The 16,314-nt window shown below is 44.6% G+C and overlaps 1 protein-coding gene and 1 pseudogene across 2 annotated transcripts; one reads left to right on the top strand and one right to left on the bottom strand.

The window, feature by feature from the left end:
* The window catches only part of LOC129868641 (neurofibromin-like), an 82,961-nt pseudogene that overhangs the window by 47,877 nt on the left and 18,770 nt on the right, over window positions 1–16,314 (top strand).
* Window positions 273–11,869, bottom strand: LOC129868644 (uncharacterized). 2 transcript variants are annotated; one of them, XR_008761789.1, is made up of 3 exons: window positions 11,786–11,869; window positions 2,234–7,400; window positions 273–1,737 (listed from the first exon to the last, which is right to left on the bottom strand). XR_008761789.1 is itself a non-coding variant. In XM_055942804.1 (2 exons), the coding sequence occupies exon 2, from the start codon at window positions 1,731–1,733 to the stop codon at window positions 1,101–1,103; it is 633 nt and encodes a 210-aa protein (XP_055798779.1). In that variant the 5' UTR covers window positions 1,734–1,737; window positions 2,234–2,326; the 3' UTR covers window positions 273–1,100. The 2 variants fall into 2 exon arrangements, 1 of the variants encoding a protein (XP_055798779.1); XM_055942804.1 differs by lacking the exon at window positions 11,786–11,869 and having other exon boundaries at window positions 2,234–2,326.

Below are 16,314 nucleotides of genomic sequence, written 5' to 3'. Positions count from 1 at the left end.
TGGGAACACAAAGAAGGGATCCGTGGCGGTGTGGAAGTTTAGAATGGGGTTTTGTGCTGCTTTGTTGTTTTTTTCCCTCTCTGGTCAGTGAAAACAGGGCATTCTTTGAGATCCCAGTGGTACTGCCCAGCAGAGAGACGGACTCACTCTGCTTACTAATGCCCAGCCTCACACGCTCTGTAATGGATGGTCTTGCACACTCTCTCACACACACATTTAGCTGTCTCTCAGACACACTCTCTGTAGCAGAGAAGCACTCAGGAAGCACTTGACAAGGTGTCGTAATGCTTTATTGTTGTATACAAAGGATAGATGGAGCTAGAGTAGAAACATGTGAATTCTTCTTTACTGTAGAGAAAAGACCAAGAAAGTGATGTTGAATTGTAGTAATACATTGTGAGTGTTTCTGGAAGAGCTTTGTTGCTTAAAATCCTCTTAATGCAGTCTCTTTACTTGACCTGATACTACAGTTCAGTGCTGGTGGTGGTGGTTGTTTCTGCTTTTGTAATATTAACAGCATTTCTATTGCATTTAGAATGTCTAAAAAAGAAGTGAGGGAAATGGGAGATGAAATGTGACAACAAGCAAGCTGGGATATATCCACTAGACAAAATACAAGTCCTCTGATCAGTGACACTGAGGAATGCTCTACATTTGAACAAATATGTATTTTTGTTTTGCACAAATACAAATTAATACAAATATCAAACATTCACATTATAGTCAACTTCTTCTTGTACATGAATGTGTATTACATTATCATAACAGTAATTATTTCATAAGTTTTGAATGAGAATGCAAACATGGTGTATAAAGCTACTGTGGTATTGAAAAATCACTCTATTTGTCTACACAAACACCTGTCAGTGCGAAAGCAGATGGTCTCTTTAGGGCATGTCAATAGAAGCTGTTGTATAAAACTGTGCTGTACCAATCAGTATGCGGTCTGAGAAGGTCACCATGAGTGCGCCACTCACCCCACCACCACATCACTGGAGGGCTGGGAGGAAGGAGAGGCTGTTGTGGCTGCGGGGTCAGAGGGCTCTGCAGGCTGGTTGTTGGTGACTGGGCTCTCCTGGCTGGGGGTCGACGCTCCATTTTCAGCACTTCCGGACGTTAGCTGTGGCTGCCTCCTCTTTCTTCTTGGGCGTGGCTTTCGCCGTCTCATCTTTCCCTTGCTCCTTGACTTCCTTCTCTGGCTCCTCTTCCTTGCCCCTCTCCCCATCCTGCGTCTGTCTGAGCTCTGGCATCATCAGGCTGGTCTCACTGGGCTCAGAGCCAGGCCTCTCCTTGGTCTTCTGCCCAGTGCCCCAGTGCCCAGAACCACTCACCAGGTCTACGTTGCTGCGGGTGGGGCGGCTGCTGATGGTTCTGCTACATAGCTGGTGCTTCAGGTGGAACACCTGGTATAACAGCACCACGGTGGAGACCAGCAGGATGGTACACAGGACCACCAGGCAACCCGTCACTATCAGCAGGATGGTGGCATCCATCTCCTTAAGCAGACAGTCGGCACAGGGATTGGGATGGGCCTTAGTGTAGGCTCTGGATGGTGTGTTGGTGGTTGCTGGGATGTTGGTTCCAGATGTTGCCCTAGTGGAGTGTGTTGAGGTTTGATTTGTTGCTGTGGTTAAACCTGTAGTTACAGATGGTCCCATGGTTGTGTCAGGGTTAGCCCCATATCCCATTAGTACTACACTGTACAGCAAGAGGCAGACCTGGGAGCCATTCATATTTCTATCGGGAAAGAGTGAGAAAAAGAGTGAGGTTGACTGGTGACTCTCAAAGTATAATAGGATCTCAATTTGTGCTTATTTTCTTTGTAACAGTTCCTATTGTGATTTCATGTGAGTCAGTTTCCATACTGTCTGATTCAATCAGCAGTCGGAGATCAATGCTCTCATCTGAGATTTCACGTCTTGATTCATCTGAACCATTATCATTCAGAATATATTTTAGATCATTGATGATCGATGTTCACTTCCAGTTTAGGCCAGCACATTTTTATTTTCTTTACTGATATTATACAATTTCTATCTCCCAGAAAATGTAGCTCAAGCGATTCTGGTCAATATAGATTCTGGGTATGATGAACAAAATCTCACTATTGAATTTCCTTATAGTTAGGTTCTCAAAATAATAGACTATACAATTTTGTATTAAAAAAAAAAAGAAGAAAAAAAGGACTATTTCCAAACTTTTTTCTGTTCTTAAATATGTTAATGTCACTTACCTTGACGGAGTTGACAAGTTTGTTTGTGGTACTTCGTAACACAGGAGAAGCCAGGCAAGATTTTTTTTTTTTAACACCTGTATCTGTGAGCAATTTTATAGAAGAGAAATGTCTGGGGGGGAAAAAAGGGGTGTGAGAAGCATTCAAGCCTTTGTCACGCTCGCACAGTAATGATATGTTTCCTGTACCGCTCTTACTTCTCCTTTGCTGCTTTATTTGAAGCTAACTGTAACTTCCAAAATAACGGAAACACTTGAGTAAACGAAGGATACAAAGTATATTGAAAGCACTTGAATCTACACAGGTGTGCTTCCTGATTTAATTAAGCAATTAACACCCCCATCATGCTTAGGGTCATGTATAAAAATGCTGGGCAGGCCATTATCTTTCCCATTATTTTGGCTACCATGGCTATGTCCCCATCCACAGGGCACGAGTGGTCACTGAATGGTTTGATGAGCATGAAAATTATGTAAACCATATGGCATGGCTGTCTCAGTCACCAGATCTCAACCCTATTGAACACTTATGGGATATTCTGGAGCCGTGACTGAGACAGTGTTTTCCACCACCATCTACAAAACACCAAATTATGGAATTTCTCGTGGAAGAATGGCGTCGCATCCCTCCAATAGAGTTCCAGACACTTGTAGAATCTATGCCAACTTTACCAAGGTGCATTGGAGCTTTTCTGGCCCAATGCCCTATTAAGATGATTTATGTTAGTGTTTCCTTTATTTTGGAAGTTACCTGTATATCAGTTTGTGTGTGTGTGTGATGATTAGCTTGGTCACACAGAAGCCAGAGAGAAAGCACTATGGTTAACACCCTACAACAGGTGGGCTGTTGAGAGGAGTGGAAACATGTTGTTGTCTTGGAGACGAGAAGTGTTTGTTATAATTACTAATCAAATTGTATTTGTCACATGCGCCAAATACAACATGTAGACCTTAGTGAAATGCTTACTTACAAGCCCATAAACCAACAATGTAATTTTAAGAAAAATACCTAAAAAGAAAATAAATAAAAGTAACAAAGAGCAGCAGTAAAATAACAATAGCAAGGCTATATACAGGGGGTACTGGTACAATGTGAGGGAGCACCAGTTAGTCGAGGTAATTGAGGTAATATGTACAGTCGGAAGTTTACATACACTTATGTTGGAGTCATTAAAACTCGCTTTTCAACCACTCCAGAAATGATGTCATGGCTTCAGAAGCTTTTGATAGGCTAATTGACATCATTTGAGTCAATTGGAGGTGTACCTGTGGATGTATTTCAAGGCCTACCTTCAAACTTAGTGCCTCTTTGCTTGACATCATGGGAAAATCAAAAGAAATCAGCCAAGACATTCTAGGCACCCACAAGTCTGGTTCATCCTTGGGAGCCATTTCCAAACACCTGAAGATACCACGTTCATCTGTTCAAACAGTAGTACGCAAGTATAAACACCATGGGACCACGCAGCCGTCATACCACTCAGGAAGGATACGCGTTCTGTCTCCTAGAGATGAACGTACTTTGGTGCGAAAAGTGCAAATCAATCCCAGAACAACAGCAAAGGACCTTGTGAAGATGCTGGAGGAAACGGGTACAAAAGTATCTATATCCACAGTAAAACGAGTCCTATATCGACATAACCTGAAAGGCCGCTCAGCAAGGAAGAAGCCACTGCTCCAAAACCGCCATTAAAAAAAAAAGCCAGACTACGGTTTGCAACTGCACAGTGGGACAAAAATGTTACTTTTTGGAGAAATGTCCTTTGGTCTGATGAAATAAAAATAGAACTGTTTAGCCATAATGACCATCGTTATGTTTGGAGGAAAAAGGGGGAGGCTTGCAAGCCAAAGAACACCATCCCAACCGTGAAGCACGGGGGTGGCAGCATCATGTTGTGGGGGTGCTTTGCTGCAAGAGGGACTGGTGCCCTTCACAAACTAAATCAGCATCATGAGGCAGGAATATTTAAGTGGATATATTGAAGCAACATCTCAAGACATCATTCAGGAAGTTAAAGCTTGGTCACAAATGGGTTTTCCAAATGGACAATAACCCCAAGCATACTTCAAAAGTTGTGCCAAAATGGCTTAAGGACAACAAAGTCAAGGTATTGGAGTGGCCATCACAAAGCCCTGACCTCAATCCTATAAACAATTTGTGGGCAGAACTGAAAATGCGTGTGCGAGGAAGGAGGCCTACAAACCTGACTCCGTGACACCAGCTCTGTCAGGGGGAAATTGGCCAAAATTCACCCAATTTATTGTGGGAAGCTTGTGGAAGGCTACCCGAAACGTTTGACTCTAGTTAAACAATTTAAAGGCAATGCTACCAAATACTAATTGAGTGTATGTAAACTTCTGCTCACTGGGAATGTGATGAAATGAATAAAAGCTGAAATAAATAATTCTCTCTACTATTATTCTGACATTTCACATTCTTAAAAGAAAGTGGTGATCCTAACTGACCTAAGAAAGATAACATTTACAAGGATTAAATGTCAGGAATTGTGAAAAACTGAGTTTAAATGAATTTGGCTAAGGTGTATGTGAACTTTTGACTTCAACTGTACATGTAGGTAGAGTTATTAAAGTGACTATGCATAGATAATAAACAGAGTAGCAGCACTGTAAAAGAGGTGGGGGCAATGCAAATAGTCTGGGTAGCCATTTGATTAGATGTTCAGGAGTCTTATGGCTTGGGGGTAGAAGCTGTTTTTTAGAAGCCTCTTGGACCTAGACTTGGCCCTCCGGTGCCGCTTGCTGTGCAGAACCGTTAATGACTAGGGTGGCTGGAGCCTTTGACAATCTTTATGGCCTTCCTCTGACACCGCCTGGTATAGAAGTCCTGGATGGCAGGACGCTTGGCCCCTGTGATGTACTGGGAGGTACGCACTACCCTTTGTAGTGCCTTGCGGTTGGAGGCCGAGTAGTTGCCATACCAGTCAAGATGCTCTCGATGTTGCAGCTGTAGAACCTTTTGAGGATATGAGGACTCATTCCAAATATTTTCAGTCTCCTGAGATGGAATAGGTTTTGTCGTGCCCTCTTCACGACTGTCTTGGTGTGCTTGGATGTTTGTTTGTGATGTGGACAACAAGGAACTTAACTCTCAACCTGCTTTGCTACAGCCCTGTTGATGTGAATGGGGGTGTGTTTGGTTCACTTTTTCCTGTAGTCCACATTCATCTCCTTTGTCTCGATCACGTTGAGGGAGAGGTTGTTGTCCTGGCTCCACACGGTCAGGTCTCTGACCTCCCTAAAGGCTGTCTCGTCATTGTCGGTGATCAGGCCTACCACTGTTGTGTCGTCTGCAAACTGAATGATGGTGTTGGAGTCGTGCCTGGCCACGCAGTCTTGGGTGAACAGGGAGTACAGGAGGGGACTGAGCATGCACCCCTGAGTGGCCCCTGTGTTGTGGATCAGCATGGCGGATGTGTTGTTACCTATCCTTACCACCTGGGGGCGGCCTGTCAGGAAATCCAGGATCCAGTTGCAGAGGGAGGTGTTTAGTACCAGGGTCCTTAGCTTAGTGATGAGCTTTGAGGGCACTATGGTGTTGAATGCTGAGCTGTAGTCAATGAATAGCGTTCTCACATAGGTGTTCCTTTTGTCAAGGTGGGAGAGGTCAGTGTGGAGTGCAATAGAGATGGCATGATCCGTTGGGGCGGTATGCAAATTGGAGTGGGTCTAGGGATTCTGTGATAATGGTGTTGATGTGAGCCATGACCAGCCTTTCAAAGCACTTCATGGCTACAGACGTGAGTGCTTCGAGTTGGTAGTCATTTCGGCAGGTTACCTTGGTGTTGGTATTACAGACTCAGATAGGGAGAGGTTGAAAATGTCAGTGAAGACACTTGCAAGTTGGTCAGTGCATGCTCGGGGTACACGTCCTGGTAGTCCGTCTGGTCCTGCGGCCTTGTGAATGTTGACCTATTTGAAGGTCTTACTCGCGTCGGCTACGGAGAGCGTGATCACACAGTCTGATGCTCTCATGCATGTTTCAGCGTTACTTGCCTCGAAGCGAGCATAGAAGTAATTGAGCTCATCTGGTAGGCTCGTGTCACTGAGCAGCTCGCGGCTGTACTTCTGTTTGTACTCTGTAATAGTTTACAAGCCCTGCCACACTCGACGAGCATCGGAGCCGGTGTGGTACGATTCGATCTTAGTCCTGTATTGGTGCTTTGCCTGTTGGCTGGTTCGTCGGAGGGCATAGCGGGGTTTCTTATAAGCTTCCGGGTTAGAGTCCCGCTCCTTGAAAGCGGCAGCTCTGCCCTATATCTCAGTGTGGATGTTGCCTGTAATCCATGGCTTCTGGTTGGGGTATGTACGTACAGTCACTTTGGGGACGACGATGCACTTATTGACAAAGCTAGTGACTGATGTTGTGTACTCAATGGCATTGGAAGAATCCCAGAACCTATTCCAGTTTGTGCTTGCAAAACAGTCCTGTAGCTTAGCATCTGCTTCATCTGACCACTTTTTTTTTATTGACCGAGGAGGATGGAGGGTGAGGGAGAGCTTTGTACTGCTCTGTGTGTGGAGTAAAGGTGGTCTAAAGTTTTTCCCCCTCTGGTTGCACATTTAACATGGTGGTAGAAATGAGGTAAAACGGATTTAAGTTTCCTTTTAATTAAAGTCCCCGGACACATGGAGCGCCGCCTATGGATGAGCATTTTCCTGTTTGTTTATGGCTGTATACAACTCATTGAGTGCAGTCTTGGTGCCAGTATCGGTTTGTGGTGGTAAATAGACAGCTACAAAGAATATAGATGGAAACTCTCTTGGTAGATAGTGTGGTCTGCAGATTATCATGAGATACTCTACCTCATGCGATCAAAACCTCGAGACGTCCTTAGATATCGTGCACCAGCTGTTGTTTACAAATATACATAGACCGCCACCCCTTGTCTTACCATAGGCTGCTGTTCTGATTGTCCGATACAGTGTGTAACCCACCAGCTGTATGTTATTCATGTAGTCGTTCAGCCACGACTTGGTGAAACATAAGATGTTCGTTTTTTAATGTCCCATTGGTAGGATATACGTGTTCGTCCACTTTATTATCCAGCGATTGTACGTTGGCCAATAGTACCGATTTGGGGGGGGGGGAGTTTTTAGCCACTCGTCGCCGGATCCTTACAAGGCACACTGATCTCCTTCCGCGATATCTAAAAAAACAAAAAAAAAAATATAATATATATCATTGTTGGTTAAGAGCCCATAAAACGGCAGTCATCCCTTCCGGTGCCATTATCACATACTAATGCTACTGTAGGTTAGCGTTATTCAACAAATGAATGTCTTGCATGGTCAGATTAATTTAATTATGTATTAATTCTGTTATTAACCAAATATTTAATTGAAAGCTGTATTTTACTGTACATCAGTATTCCTCCTATCTGTTTCTAATTTCTGTCTTTGCAGACTCAAGTTCCAAGTTTGTCACGTGCTCAAGTACAGTGAAATGCCTTTCTCTCAAGCTCCAAACCCAACAATGCAGTAATCAACATCAATGTAGCACTACAAATAACACAAGGGAGAACAAAAATACACACGAAATAAGAATACAAGAAAGTAAGAAGCAAAATACAGGGTCAGTTCCAATACCATACAGTGTTTACAATGTGCAGGGAAATGTGTGTGGAGTCCTATGAGTGTGCATAGAGATGGTGCAAAAATAAAATACAAGGGTTAACTCGGTCTGTGTAGCCATTTTGTTAGCTATTTAGCAGTCTTATGACTTGGTGATAGAAGCTGTTCAGGAGTCAGACTTGATGCACCGGTACCACTTGCTGACTGGAAGCAAAGAGAACAGTCTATGGCTTGGGTGGCTGGGGTCTTTAACGATTTCCAGGCCTTCCTTTCACACCACCTGATATAGATGTCCTGGATGGCAGGGATATGTACAGTCGTGGCCAAAAGTTTCGAGAATGACACAAATATTAATTTTCACAAAGTCTACTGCCTCAGTTAGTATGATGGCAATTTGCATATACTCCAGAATGTTATGAAGAGTTATCAGATGAATTGCAATTAATTGCAAAGTCCCTCTTTGCCATGCAAATGAACTGAATCCCCCCAAAATACACTGCTCAAAAAAATAAAGGGAACACTTAAACAACACAATGTAACTCCAAGTCAATCACACTTCTGTGAAATCAAACTGTCCACTTAGGAAGCAACACTGATTGACAATAAATTCCACATGCTGTTCTGCAAATGGAATAGACAGGTGGAAATTATAGGCAATTAGCAAGACACCCCCAAAACAGGAGTGATTTTGCAGGTGGTCCCACAGACCACTTCTCAGTTCATATGCTTCCTGGCTGATGTTTTGGTCACTTTTGAATGCTGGCGGTGCTTTCACTCTAGTGGTAGCATGAGACGGAGTCTACAACCCACACAAGTGGCTCAGGTAGTGCAGCTCATCCAGGATGGCACATCAATGCGAGCTGTGGCAAAAAGGTTTGCTGTGTCTGTCAGCGTAGTGTCCAGAGCATGGAGGCGCTACCAGGAGACAGGCCAGTACATCAGGAGACGTGGATGAGGCCGTAGGAGGGCAACAACCCAGCAGCAGGACCGCTACCTCCGCCTTTGTGCAAGGAGGTGCACTGCCAGAGCCCTGCAAAATGACCTCCAGCAGGCCACAAATGTGTGGTTCAAACAGCTATTATTCGTTCCCCCTTCACAGTAGAAGCCTGAAACAAGGTACTAAAGACTGTTGACATCAGTGGAAGCCTTAGGAAGTGCAATCGGACCAAATGTACACTATCTTGGATAGGCAAAGACTTGAAAACCTACAAACCTCAGATTTCCCACTTCCTGGTTGGATTTTTTGACAGGTTTTTGCCTGCCATATAAGTTCTGTTATACTCACAGACATCATTCAAACAGTTTTAGAAACTTCAGGGTGGTTTCTATCCAATACTAATAATAATATGCATAAATTAGCAACTGGGACTGAGGAGCAGGCAGTTTACTCTGGGCACCTTATTCATCCAAGCTACTCAATACTGCCCCCCAGCCATAAGAAGTTAACACGGGTGTGAGTGTTGATGAGGACAAGGCTGGCGATCACTCTGCCATGCTGATTGAGTTCGAATAACACTGGACACTTCAAAAGGAGGGTGGTGCATGGAATCATTGTTCTTCCTCTGTCAAACATGGTTACCTGCAATGAGACACGTGCCGTCATCATTCATTTGCACAAAAAGGGCTTCACAGGCAAGAATATTGCTGCCAGTAAGATTGCACCTAAATCAACCATTTATCGGATCATCAAGAACTTCAAGGAGAGCGGTTCAATTGTTGTGAAGAAGGCTTCAGGGCGCTCAAGAAAGTCCAGCAAGCGCCAGAACCATCTCCTAAAGTTGATTCAGCTGCGGGATCGGGGCACCACCAGTACAGAGCTTGATAAGGAATGGCAGCAGGCAGGTGTGAATGCATCTGCACACACAGTGAGGTGAAGACTTTTGGAGGGTGGCCTGGTGTCAAGAAGGGCAGCAAAGAAGCCACTTCTCTCCAGGAAAAATATCAGGGACAGACTGATATTCTGCAAAAGGTACAGGGATTGGACTGCTGAGGACGGGGGTAAAGTCATTTTCTCTGATGAATCCCCTTTCCGATTGATTGGGGCATCCGGAAAAAAGCTTGTCTGGAGAAGACAAGGTCAGTGCTACCATCAGTCCTGTGTCATGCCAACAGTAAAGCATCCTGAGACCATTCATGTGTGTGGTTGCTTCTCAGCCAAAGGAGTGGGCTCACTCACAATTTTGCCTAAGAACACATCCATGAATAAAGAATGGTACCAACACATTGTCCGAGAGCAACTTCTCCCAACCATCCAGGAACAGTTTGGTGACGAACAATGCCTTTTCCAGCATGATGGAGCACCTTGCCATAAGGCAAAAGTGATAGCTAAGTGGCTCGGGGAACAAAACATTGATATTTTGGGTCCATGGCCAGGAAACTCCCCAGACCTTAATCCCATTGAGAACTTGTGGTCAATCCTCAAGAGGGGGGTGGACAAACACAAACCGCACAAATTCTGACAAACTCCAAGCATTGATTATGCAAGAATGGGCTGCCATCAGTCAGGATGTGGCCCAGAAGTTATTGACAGCATGCCAGGGCGGATTGCAGAGGTCTTGAAAAAGAAGGGTCAACACTGCAAATATTGACTCTTTGCATCAACTTCATGTAATTGTCAATAAAAGCCTTTGACACTTATGAAATCCTTGTAATTATACTTCAGTATTCCATAGTAACATCTGACAAAAATATCTAGACACTGAAGCAGCAAACTTTGTGGAAGTTAATATTTAATATTATTTAATATTTGTGTCATTCTTAACTTTTGGCCACGACTAGTTGGCTGTCCGCACCACCCTCTGTATCGCCATGCGATCGAGGGTGGTGCTGTTGTCATACCAAGCAGTGTTGCAGCCAGTCAAGATGCGCTGAATGGTGCAGCTGTAGAACATTTTGAGGATTTGAGAGCCCATGTCTGCTGTTAATCCAGTTCACACTGTCTTTTTCCAACCGAGTCAAGTGTTGAACTGTGACGCAATCAGTTGGCATGACACACACTTCCTGTCTCGTGCACCTTATTTAAATTACAATGAAAACCACCACTGCTTCTGTGACGTCTCCTTCTCCTTCTTTACCCTCCCAGATTCAAGACGGGCCAGATCAACGGTGACCTTCTCATCTACCACGTGCTGCTGACCTTGAAGCCCTACTACGCCAAGCCCTATGAGATCGTTGTGGACCTGACCCACGCCGGACCCAGCAACCGCTTCAAGACCGACTTCCTGTCCAAGTGGTTTGTGGTGTTCCCGGGCTTCGCCTACGAGAACGTGGCTGCCATCTACATCTACAACTGCAACACGTGGGTGAGGGAGTACACCAAGTACCACGAGAGACTGCTGACAGGCCTGAAGGGGAGCAAGAAGCTGTTGTTCATTGATTCACCAGCGCGGCTTGCTGAGTACGTTGAGCCTGACCAGCAGAAGCTGCCTGCGGCCACGCTAGCCCTGGAGGAGGACCTCAAGGTGTTCCACAACGCCCTCAAACTGGCCCACAAGGACACCAAGGTCTCCATCAAGGTCAGGACATGAGGGAGTCAGTAGATTTATAATGTTATATGATTCCTACATACTTTTTGGGCTGTGGGATGTAATTGAAAGTAATTAGGGGCACAGACAGGAATGACAGGAATGTCTGAAACGGATTGAATGCTTGTCCCCCGGAAGTAGATGTGGTCTGAAGGGTCAACCGCTAAACCAGACTCCGGCTGATAATGGATGTTTTTTTTTTACCATGTTACTCTTTTGTGGGCCGTATAGCATAGTGACTCAGTCTCAATGAGCTGTCTCTGTTGTCCCCAGGTGGGCTCCACAGCAGTCCAGGTGACGTCAGCAGAGCGTACCCGGGTCCTGGGTCAGTCGGTCTTCCTCAACGACATCTACTACGCCTCAGAGATAGAGGAGATCTGCCTGGTGGATGAGAACCAGTTCACGCTTACCATCGCCAACCAGGGCACGCCGCTCACCTTCATGCACCAGGAGTGTGAGGCCATCGTCCAGTCCATCATCCACATCAGGACGCGTTGGGAGCTGTCCCAGCCGGACTCCATCCCCCAGCACACCAAGATCAGGCCCAAAGACGTGCCGGGGACCCTGCTCAACATTGCCCTCCTCAACCTGGGCAGCTCTGACCCCAGCCTCAGGTCAGAAACACAGCAGTGGAAAATAGTCATGTGATTAGTATAGATTTTGATGGGACTATGAGAGCAGACCATTAGGCTTCTTAGGGATGATTGAATTATACATCTATGATGCTTACTTACGTACTATTTATTTATTATCTCCTTCCCTCTCTGTCTGTGCTGGTTTCAGATCGGCGGCCTACAACCTGCTCTGTGCCTTGACCTGCACATTCAACCTGAAGATAGAAGGCCAGCTGCTGGAGACGTCGGGCCTGTGTATCCCTGCAAACAACACCCTCTTCATAGTGTCCATCAGCAAGACACTGGCCGCCAACGAACCACACCTCACCCTGGAGTTCCTGGAAGAGTGTATCTCTGGCTTCAGCAAATCTAGTCAGTATCCTTGTTCCTGCCCTCCACACACATACGCAAACGTTCACTCACACGCACATATGCGCTGACATGCGCACACACACACACACACACACACACACACACACACACACACACACACACACACACACACACACACACACACACACACACACACACACACACACTGTAACATCCTCTCTGATGTGTGTTTTAGGTATTGAGTTGAAACACCTGTGTCTGGAGTACATGACCCCCTGGCTGCTCAACCTGGTGAGGTTCTGTAAGCACAACGACGACGCCAAGCGCCAACGTGTCACCGCCATCCTGGACAAGCTCATCACCATGACCATCAACGAGAAGCAGATGTACCCTTCTATCCAGGCTAAGATCTGGGGTAGTCTAGGACAGGTGGGGGTCTCTCTCTCCTCTCTGTATGCGTTTTAGCCCATGTATCAACCAGTATTTCAAATCACATATTTTCAGATGTAATCGCAGGTACAGCGAAATGCTTTTGTTTCTAGCTCCAACAGTAAAGTAATACCTAGCAAAACCATGCACACAAATCTTAAAAATAAGAAATTAAGAAATAAAAATAGTGTGTATGGACAGTATATGAATAGAAAAGGTGTGTACAGCAGTAGTGATGAGCCATGACTAGAATACAGTACACATGAAGTGGGTAAAACCAGTATGTACACATTATTAAAGTAACCAGTGTTCAATGACTATGTACACAGGACAGCAGTCTCTTGGGTGCAGGGTAGAGTACCGGGTGGTATATTGAATATTACTGAGCCTGTGCAGTGTCTGTTATTGCCTTAATGCTACTGCTGATTCATGCACTGGGAAATGGCTGAAGGATTCAGTTCACTGTTCAGGATGTTATAGACACTGGACAGGGACACCCTATGCCAGGGATCATCAACTAGATTCAGCCATGGCCTGTTTTTCTTCTTGAGCGGATGGTCAGGGGCCCGGAACATCATTTATCGACTGTAAATTGACTGCAAGAAGCCCTAACAGATATAATGTTTGACTAAAACATAATAATTTAAAACCTTGCTTACATTTGTATATAATCACGTGTCTCTCTATTATGCGTGGGAATACTTGGGAACAGATTTCTTAAATTAAAATCACTTGGCGCTTATTTCTAGGTGTTTTTACAGTCTTATGTCCAACAAAAAAAGTATTATTTTGTTGAACACACTTTTGCACACAGTGAGTCCATGCAACTTATTTTGGGACTTTAAGCACATTTTTACTGCTTAACTTATTTAGGGACTTTAAGCACATTTTTACTGCTTAACTTATTTAGGGGGGTTGTATACTTACTAACTAATACATTTCAGCTGTTCATTTTGAAATAATTTGTCAACATTTTGAAAAACACAATTCCACTTTGACATTATGGGGTATTGTATATAGGCCAGTGACCCAAAATCTAAATTTAATCTATTTTAAATTCAGGCTGTAACACAGCAAATAGTGGAAAAAGTCAAGGGGTCTGAATACTTTCTGAAGGTAATGTATGTATTCATTACAAATGATTCTGTCTTCTGTGTCCACGTCTCTGTACTTTTCAGCTCTCACCAGTTATCATGCTTGCCACTGAAAGCTTTGTGTATTGAGAAGTCATTCTGAAAGAGAAATGACTTGAGACAGAAAGAAAAGCATACGCTGAGGCCGTTGTGCAAGTCCCAGTATCTATAGGTCTTCTGTGGGAACTTCGGTGAAGGTTCTGGGTTGCATCACACCTCTGTGGGCTATTAATGGAGATGAGTTTATGGTTTGTCCTGTTGTCCCTGTTCTGTAGATAACGGACCTGCTGGACGTGGTGCTGGACAGCTTCATCAAGACCAGCGCTACAGGAGGCCTGGGTTCCATCAAGGCTGAGGTCATGGCCGACACAGCTGTGGCGCTGGCCTCCGGGAATGTCAAGCTGGTGTCCAGCAAGGTGAGAAACGCGCACACAAACACAATAATTACCAGTGCGACATACGATACATTACCAAAAGTATGTGGACACCTTGTTGAACAACTCGTTCCAAAATCATGGGCATTAATATTGGTCCCCCTTTGCTGCTATCACAGCCTCTACTCTTCTGGGAAGGCTTTCAACTAAATGTTGGAACATTGCTGCAGGGATTTGCTTCCATTCATCCACAAGCATTAGTGAGATCGGGCACTGATGTTGGACGATTAGGCCTGGCTGGCAGTCGGCGTTCCAATTCATCCCAAAGGTGTTGAGGTCAGGGCTCTGTGCAGGCCAGTCAAGTTCTTCACACCGATCTCAACACACACATTTCTGCATGGACCTTGCTTTGTGCATGGGGGCATTGTCATACTGAAACAGGAAAGGGTCTTCCCCAAAGTTGGAAGCACTGGAAATAAGGGGCCTAGCCCGAACCATGAAAAATAGCCCCAGACCATTGTTCCTAGTCCAACGAACATTACAGCTGGCACTACAATTGGGCAGGTAGCCTTTTCCTGGCATCCGCCAAACCCAGATTCGTCCATCGAACTGCCAGATGGTGAAGCGTGATTCATCACTCCAGAGTCCAATGGAGGCAAGCTTTATACCACTCCAGCCGAAGCTTGGCATTGCACCTGGTGATCTTAGGCTTATGTGCGGCTGCTTGGCCATGGAAACCCATTTCATGAAGCTCCCGACGAGCAGTTATTGTGCTGACGTTGCTTCCAGGGGAAGTATGGATCTCGGTAGTGAGTGTTACATCCGAGGACAGACGATTTTTACGCGCAACGTACTTCAGCACTTCGCGGTCCTGTTCTGTGAGCTTGTGTGGCCTACCACTTTGCGGCTGAGCCGTTGTTGCTCTAAGACGTTTCCATTTCACAATAACAGCACTTACAGTTGACCGGGGCGGCTCTAGCAGGGCAGACATTTGATGAATTGACTATGACGGTGGCACGTTGAAAGCCACTGAGCTCTTCAGTAAGGCCATTCTACTGCCAATGTTTGTCTATGGAGATTGCATGGCTATGCGCTCGATTTTATGAACATCAGCAACGGGTGTGGCTGAAATAGTCGAATCCATAAATTAAGGGATTTCCACATACTTGTGTATATTTTTCACACTCTTAAGATCGATTCTGTGACTTGAGTCTAGACAAGAAAATATGCTAAAAAACATCAATACAGATGCTCCACACATGTATACATTCTTTCCAGATGTCCCTTGTTCTATCAAATGCCATGAAAGATCCGTTCTGTACATTTATTGTACTGCTTTATGGCAAGATGTGATTGTGTAATGTCACTGAATTAATTGGAGTAGCTAACATATTAGCCAATGTTACAGATTACATTACACAGGTCTGCGGGTCCTTAAAAAGTCTGAAATTAATTTATCTGATTTAAAGGCCTTAAGTCTTCATGTCTTAAATTCAGTTTTCAAAGGTCTGGACGGAGTAACTACAGTGTTTCCATTATATTGGGCCGCTGCTTAATACCACCGTGGCAAAACAAATGAACAAATAGAGATGCATTCTGACAGCTGAGCAACATTTCAAAATGTACAGTGCCTTCAGAAAGTATTCACACCCCTTTTTCCACATTTTGCTGTGTTAGAGCCTGACTTTAAAATGCATTACATTTAGATTTTGTGTCACTGGCCTGCACACAATACCCCATAATGTCAAAGTGCAATTAATTGTTTTATTGCATCTTTTACAAATTAATTAAAAATAAAAAGCTGAAATGTCTTGAGTCAAGTATTCAACCCCTTTGACTCTCTCTGTGTACAATAATGGTGTTTAACATTTTTGAATGACTACCTCATCTCTGTACCCCACACATACAATTCTCTGTAAGGTCCCTCAGTCGAGTAGTGAATTTCAAACACCGATTCAACCACAAAGACGAGGGAGTTTGCCTCGCAAAAAGGGCACCTTTTGGTAGATGGGTAAAGAAAAAAGCAGACATTGAATATCTCTTTGAGCATGGTGAAGTTATTAATTACACTTTGGATGGTGTA

This window comes from Salvelinus fontinalis, chromosome 13 (assembly GCF_029448725.1).
Source record: "Salvelinus fontinalis isolate EN_2023a chromosome 13, ASM2944872v1, whole genome shotgun sequence".
NCBI classification, from domain to species: Eukaryota; Metazoa; Chordata; class Actinopteri; order Salmoniformes; family Salmonidae; genus Salvelinus; species Salvelinus fontinalis.
The sequence above is the reverse complement of the archived record's forward strand: the minus strand, read 5'-3'. Positions and strand labels throughout refer to the sequence as shown.

Bases quoted from the DNA above. Each gene is read 5' to 3' on its own strand.
- LOC129868644 (XM_055942804.1), bottom strand. From the start codon at position 1,733: ATGAATGGCTCCCAGGTCTGCCTCTTGCTGTACAGTGTAGTACTAATG.